Source organism: Lissotriton helveticus, chromosome 1_1 (assembly GCF_964261635.1).
Source record: "Lissotriton helveticus chromosome 1_1, aLisHel1.1, whole genome shotgun sequence".
NCBI lineage: Eukaryota > Metazoa > Chordata > Amphibia > Caudata > Salamandridae > Lissotriton > Lissotriton helveticus.
In genome coordinates this window covers 155,452,867-155,460,629 of record NC_136057.1, presented here as the reverse complement: position 1 = coordinate 155,460,629, position 7,763 = coordinate 155,452,867, and the positions used below count along the sequence as shown (strand labels likewise).

The window sequence follows — 7,763 nt, the reverse complement described above, 5'->3', positions numbered from 1 at the left end:
AATACCATTCCTTGGGGCAAAACTTGGTAGTGGTACCCTGGGCACGCGCTGGGGGATGCTAGTTTCGCACTCTGGAACTCACCTCCTGTACAGATCCGCAGCTTGAACAACTATCTAGTTTTCCGGAGGACAGTTAAAACACACCTTTTCCCTCTGTTGTAGACCGCCCTGCCTCACCCCTGTTTGTCTCTCACTGCAGTCAGCGCCGGAACGCATCTTTGCTGGGGCAGCTGTCGTGGTTTATAAACATTATAACATAACATTAATTATATAGGATACAATACTCCACAGGACTCCGCACAGTCTGACATCGGGGGGAGGGGGGTCCGAGGAGGAGATGACTGTGATCTGCCCACAGATCCATGGGGCAGCCACAACATTGACCCCCACCCCACCCTGGATATAATGACTCAGACCTTTACCCAGCTAAGCCTTCGCCCCCAGATGGTGCAACATTCTTTTGTGAATTTATATCTAAGGCAGCTGCATATCACCAGGTACCCTTGCACAACGACTCCACAGAGGATGACTTTCCGTTTGAGACACTCTCGTCTACCACTAAGCCATGCCATCATCTGCCCATGCTAAAGGGGATGCTCCATCACTCAGATAAAATCTTCAAATATTCGGTACGGCATGTATTATTACCCAAAGAGTAGACATGAAATACAAAGCTGCATTCTCAGATCCACCTTACATCAAGGGTCAACTCCCCCAGACTTGCTGGTATTATCTATGCCCCTCCACCCAATAGAGTCTAAAATCATTGATGCTTCATAGAAAAGAGTGGCAGCACAGGCAGCCAACCATTGGCAAATTGTCAACACTCAGGGGTTGTTGGTAAGGTACGACAGGGCCCATTGGGACCAGATGGAGGAATTCCCCCAATATCTCCCTGAGGAGTACAAGAAAGGAGGCCACCGCATTTGTCCAGGCGGGTAAATTAATTTCAAAGGACTCTATCAGATGTGCCCTCGACTTAGCAGATACAGCTGCCAGAGGCATAAATACAAGTATACTGCTGCCTAGACACGCTTGACTATGCATATCTGGCTTTAAGCCAGAGGTACAGCAGACACTCCTGATTGTCCTTTTAGATCAACAACACCTGTTTGGTCTCCAAGTGAATCAAACATTAGGAAAAATGAAGGACACAAAGGTTGCCAACTCATTGGGGGCGTTCAGACCCCAACTCGTCATGGTTCCTTTTTGCCCCCCACATACAAACAGGGAACACAAACAACACCTTCGAGTGCCTCTACCTCTTCATATAGGCAACAGCATCACACCTCCCCATCAAGAGGATATTACAAAGGTACATATAGAGGAAATAATTACAAGGGGCATGGAAGAGGTGCCTCCCCTTACACCACACCCTCCACTTTGAAACAGTGACTCATTTTTCATTCCCCGAACATTTAACACCTGTTGCGGGACAACTACAACTTTTCTTCCCCGCCTGGAAAAACCATAACAGACCTGTGGGTGTTGGATATTTTCCAACATGGTAATTGTCTGTAGCTCATCAAAACCCCTTCAAACATTCCACCTCTCAGGCACATACTTTCCAAACAACACCAAACCTTGATCAAACTAGAAGTACAGACTCTCTTGCAAAAAGGAGACATAGACCCTGTTCCTCCAAAACAGGAAGGTTCAGGAGTTTACTCTCTATACTTCCTCATTCCCAAAAAAGACAGTTCACTCCAGCTCATATTCGACCTCAGACAGTTAAATTGTTACATTCTCTCAGAGCACTTCCACATGGCAACTCTTCAGGATGTGATTCCTCTAATACAACAGGGCGACTTTCTGTCTGCACTAAACTTAAAGGACGCTTACATTCACATCCCAATACATCCAGCGCAACGAAAACACCTCCGGTTCATCATAGCAGGAACACATCAGTTCAAACTGCTTCCATTCGGAGTCACTACCACACCCCGGGTGTTTACCAAATGTCTAGTTGTAGTTGCAGCACATCTACGCAGACACAGTATTCATGGCTTCCCGTATATGGATGATTGGCTCGTCAAAGCCAGTACGCTTCAGTTCTGGCTACAAAACATTCAGACCACTCTACAACTTCATCAACTGGAGTTTACAATCAACATACAAGAATCTCACCTTCAGCCTACACAGATTCAGCCTTATCTAGGAGCTAGTCACACAGCTGGGATTAGCCTACCCAAATGCAGTCAGGATTCACAACATCATAGCACTGATATATCAATTCCACCCCAATCAACGCTTAAGTCACAATAGTTCAAAGACTTCTAGGCACGTATGGCATCTTGTATTGCAATAGTGCCACATGTGAGACTTCACATGCTTCCTCTGCAGGAATGTCTGGCCAGTCACAGGGTCAGTTACAAGTTCTAGTGTTGGTGAACACTCACATACATCACTCTGCAGTGGTGGAATACACAAAACCTATCAAACCTGTTCCCCAGATCATTCTCACAGTGGACACATCCCTTACAGCTTGGGGTGCACACCTACATGATCTCACAGTTCAGGGTCTCTGGGACACCAAACACCAGTTGCCACATCAACTACTTAGAGCTTCAGGCATATAGCACTGAAAGCATTTATAGTCCACCTCGAAGGCAAGGTTGTCTTGGTCCAGACAGAACACCATGTTCTAGTTACAGAAACGCGGTGGGTGGGGACACTCTATACAGTTATCATGCATACCTCAGACGATTTGGCGTTAGGCAATACGTCAAACATTCACCTATTAGCAGAACATCTACCAGAAATGGACAACTTCTTCACTGACCTCCTCCGCAGCATGCGGAAACAAGTCCACAAGTGGGAACTCCATCCCAGAGTCCTCCTCCTATACATCCACAAGTGGGGGTTTGCACAGATAGACTTGTTTGCAACCCCAGACAATGCAAAAATCCCAAACTTCACCTCCGAGCTCCCACACCTACTATCCAAGAACAATGCTCAATGGATAAACTGGTCAGGGATATTTGCCTATGCTTTTCCACCTCTCCCTCTTCTGTTTGTGGTTTGAAAGCTCAGACATGCATCTCCTACCCTCTTTCTGGTAGCATCCACTTGGCAACCATGGTTCACCACACTACTCGAGCTTTCAGTAGTGCTACACGAAAAGATTCCTCTCAATCTGGATCTTCTCATTCAGAATCATGGGGAAGGCAGGCACCCAAATCCAAAGGAACTCAATCTTGCGATTTGGCTCCTGAGGTCATAGAATTTGGTTACCTAAATCTCCCACCAGAATGTATGACCATTCTCAAAGAAGCCTGTAAACCCACAAATAGGGCAAGTTACGATGCAAAGTGGAAAAGATTTGTTTTCTTCAGCCGTAATAAACATACTGATCCGTTTCATGCAACTGATCAATATATTGTCCATTTGCTCTGTTTGCAGACTACTGGAGTAGCGTACACTTCAATACGCATGCATGTAACTGCTGTAGCTGACTATCTGCAAAACAGACATTTATCAATGTTTAAGATACCAGTTAAGGCATTCATGAAAGGCCTTAGAAGAGTAATGTCACCCAGGGTTCCACCTGCACCTGCTTGGAATCTCAACATTGTACTCACCGGGCTTATGGGTCCACCATCCGAACCCCTGCTTAATTGCCCTCTCCATTCTATCTTGGAAGGTCTACCTTTTAGTAGCCATCACCTCGCTTAGACAGGTCAGAGATCTCCAGGCACTAACCATGGAAGAACTCTTCTTTGAGCTACACAGAGATAGGGTAGTCCTTCGAACAAACCCAAAATACCTTCCAAAGGTAACTTTCTACTTTTCAACTAAATAAGTCAGTTGAATTGCCTGTCTTCTTTCCACGACCTGATTCTGTTGCAGAAAGGGCTCTTCATTCACTAGATGTTAAAAGAGCTTAAATGTACTATATTGACAGAACTAAAGAGTTTTGTGAAAACAAGCCACTCTTTGTGGCTTTTTCGCCCCTCTCACATAGGCAAGCCCATATCAAAACCAGGTATTTCTAGATGGATAATTAAATGCATTCAGACATGTTACATCAAAGCTAAAAGAACTTTGCCCACAACTCCTAGGGCACACTCTACTCGCAAGATAGTAGCATCTATGTCTTTCCTGGGGAATATACCAATAGCTGACATTTGTGAAGCATCTACATGGTCAATCCACACATTTTGACTAAACATTACTGTGTGGCTGTATTAGCACGCCAACAGGCGAATGTAGGACAGAACGTGCTACATACCCTTTTCTAAACTGGTGCATCCCCGCAGGTTAGCCACTGTTTTCTGGAGGGCACTGCTTTATAGTCTGTGCAGAACATGTGTATCTACAGCCACATATGCCAATCGAACGGATTATGTTACTTACCCTGTAAGCATCTGTTTATGGCATGTAGTGCTGTAGATTCACATGCGCCTGCCCTCCTCCCCGGACACCTATGGCTGTTCCAGTACCTACTACAATATCCTATGCATGGTCATCTCTTTACGAACACTTACTCACACTCCATTCTCACCCAACTGCGGGAAAACAATCTAACAATGGAGTCGATGCCCATGCACAATATCACTGAGGGGAAGAGTCTCTTTACTTCATGACAAGAGAGAGACTTCTTTGAAGAAAAACAACTTGCAACACATTCGGACCCAATACTCAGGGGCGGCTCTAGGCTCATGGCAGCCCTGGGCAGGGAGCGTAGGTAGGGGGGCCTCGGAAGAGGGGGTCCGGGCGGGGCGGGGCAGAGAGCGGAGGCCAGTGAAGAGGGGGTGGGGTTCAGGGTGTTTGGAAGTGGAACAGAGCCAGAGGCTGCCAAATTCCTGCCAGGGGCCGCCACACAAATATGTACCCATCCTCAGAGGATTATTATATTAAGGAAAATATATTGCCGTGGTGGCCCCTGGGGTTTGGTGGCCCTGTGCAAGTGCACAGACTGCACATGCCTAAGGCCGCCCCTGCAATACTAGATGGCAGGAGTATTCTGAGCATGTGAATCTACAGCACTATATGCCACAAACAGATACTTACAGGATAAGTAACATAATCATTCTCACTTGACCCTCCCACCCAATCATTGATTAATCTTAAAATATATATTTTTTTGTTTTAGTATCTATAGCAGATATATTGCAACATTTCAGCCTTAGTTAGTTGGTAAAGGATGGAACAAAAATTAATCTGAGGGTGCCTAATGTAAACTGTGCACTGCTAGACACCGATGTATAGAATCAGGCTCTGCCTGCCAGGCATGTGAAATCACTGATGAGGAGCTCTAAAGAAAATATTAACTGTATTGCTTTATAAGAAACATTTCTGAGGTCAGTGGAATTAATGTTCTGAGACTGGAACTGAGTCAGCTCCCAGAAACTGTAATAGGCACAGCTCCAACTGGAGAATCTGCAGCTTAAAGAGACAAATGGGTTGATTTAGAGTTTGGCAGAGAGGTTACTCCGCCTCAACAGTAACTATCACACACCCTGCACCCCTTACTGCCCCTCCCTAACTCTCCCCACAGTTTACGACAAATACATTTCGGCAGTTGAAACCTGGAATGAACCAGAGAAAAATACCACTACATGTAGAATCCAATGTTGCGTGTTATGGGCACATTTCTGAGGAAAAAGAAGGAATAGGAGGTATTTGCTGCACCCAGTAAATGACCTTCCCATGCATGTTTGTATTTACAGGATGTGGTATATACCTCATCCCCATCCACCCCTCTCGTGGTCATGGCCCCAATGCCTTGTTTATTAATTATAACATTGCAGCTACGGAACACAAGATGCTTGAAAGCTCAGAGTTAGATGTGCTATTTGACTTTTGCCTGTTTTCTCCCATTGGCTCAGTTTGTATATTTTCTTGGCAGGCAAAGAGGCTGTTCGATGTCCTACATGAACCATTCCAGAAGACCAAGAAATAGCCAAGGAACGGAGAACCTGCAGATAACCAATGAATAATGAAGGCAGCTAATTGATGATCAGCGGATCATGAATTTAAACACAAGACCCAAAAAAATGGACAATAGACGGCACACTAGTTATAGCCTTCATGTGAGTTCCTAACCAAGCGCTAATAAGAAGGCAATTAAGGTTTATGATGCAACCAACCAACCAACTAGTTTAATAAGTTATTAAATTACTGTTGACCGAGAAACAATGGATACCATCAACCTAGTCAGTTAGTCTGGCAATAAATTAATTTAGAGATTATTGAAATTACCCACTCAACATGTAGATCAGTGAAGTCCTAGGTGGTGGGAAAAGATCCATGAGATAACCAACCCCTTTCAACTGAGTGAGAGGTAATCAAGAAGACGCACTAAGTAATCCAGCATAAAAGCCAATCAGTGAGTGAGGGATTCGCAGTGGCAGCACCGACCACCAACATAACCTAACTCAAGTGCCTTTCAGCACACCATAGCTCTGTAGACTGAAATCTGTCAATGGAAATAGCCTGAAATCATCAATCCCCCATCTGATTGGACCAAAGTGTCTGCACTGTTCCTTATTGTTCTGTGCCTTTCCTTTTTCACGGAAAGTTTAAAGAGAGACCCCTTTCACAAGAGTGTGGCTGCTGGTGGTATTTATCGAACAATTCTGCACCAGCCTTCTAACGGAGGAAAATCAACAATAAGGCAGTCTGTGGAGATACCTGTTCCTCCCAGAAAAGTGCCTGCAGACAAGATCCTACCATACACAGTGGGAATTGCTGCTGCTTGAATTTCTAGACAAGGTGAATTTTTAAGATTGGAAATTTTGAAAAATATTGACACATATATCAAAGTTTGAGTAGCCAATCTAATGGGTACTGCAGCAGAAACCGTTTGATAGCTTTTTTTGTACATGATTCTGAACTGATAATGTGAGCATTAGCAGACCAAGACAATACAATCTGACAATAAATTGCAGTGACTGAAAAACATTTCTTACCATTGGAAACGTCTCGTCAGCTTATATACTGGAATCATAACGAAGGATAACCATATACATTGCACTGGAAGACAGCGGCTACAGACCAGAGGACACACTGTGCTCATGGGGGCCTGCCAGACATCACATACTGAGTAAAGGACACCCTGTGCTCTTTGGTGGCTGGCAGCATAGCATATTAGGTGAAAAGAACTGTTGGAGACAGCAGACCTATAGCAAATGTATCCTATGCTTTCACATCGGAAAACAGACCAGATCCTTATTGTCATGTTTTATTGTTTGAATTTGCAAACGTTTGGTGCTTGACCACTTTTTCTGAATGTGGCCTCTGCCATCTTTGGTATTGCAGACCTAAAAGTTGTTCCAAATGATTCAGCTACAGGTCCTAGAATATTGTGTAAAAAAATCCCATTCATTTGCATTTGTAATATTTACCCTCCAGCTTATTTATTCAAATATAGCTTTACTCGAAGCCTTAGCAGTCCTAATAAACGTTGCATCTAGCTAGCTTCTCTATAAATAAGCGGGTGAAAATGTCAGTGATGCACTTGTGTTCCCAGATAGTTCTACCTTTTATAGCATATTCAGTTCTGTTCTTTCTTTGTAATAAAAACTTTGCATCTTGTTTAGTTCATTATTTCGTTTTTTACGTCTTACTTGAGAAAGTGTGTTTCTGTGAGCCTATTGCTCTTTAAAAAAAAAAAAAAAGGAAAATGCCTTTAAGCCCGCTTGTCACTTACAATTGTTTGGCTTTTCTTTGGTCACTGGTCCCGGGTTCACTTCTCCTTTGTGAGTTTGTCCCTTTTGATGGAGCATGGGCCAAGTTCTGATTAATTTCTTTATAGCTGT

General features: G+C 44.0%; 1 protein-coding gene across 3 annotated transcripts in view; it reads left to right on the top strand.

Moving 5' to 3' along the window:
• Positions 1-7,539, top strand: part of ERCC1 (ERCC excision repair 1, endonuclease non-catalytic subunit) — a 146,243-nt gene extending 138,704 nt beyond the window's left edge. For all 3 annotated transcript variants that reach the window (XM_078659309.1, XM_078659311.1, XM_078659310.1), the window contains exon 11: positions 5,852-7,539. In XM_078659309.1, coding sequence (XP_078515435.1) covers positions 5,852-5,905 — 54 coding nt within the window. In that variant the 3' untranslated portion in view covers positions 5,906-7,539. The remainder of the gene's footprint in view (positions 1-5,851) is intronic.
• Positions 7,540-7,763: the final 224 nt, after the last annotated feature.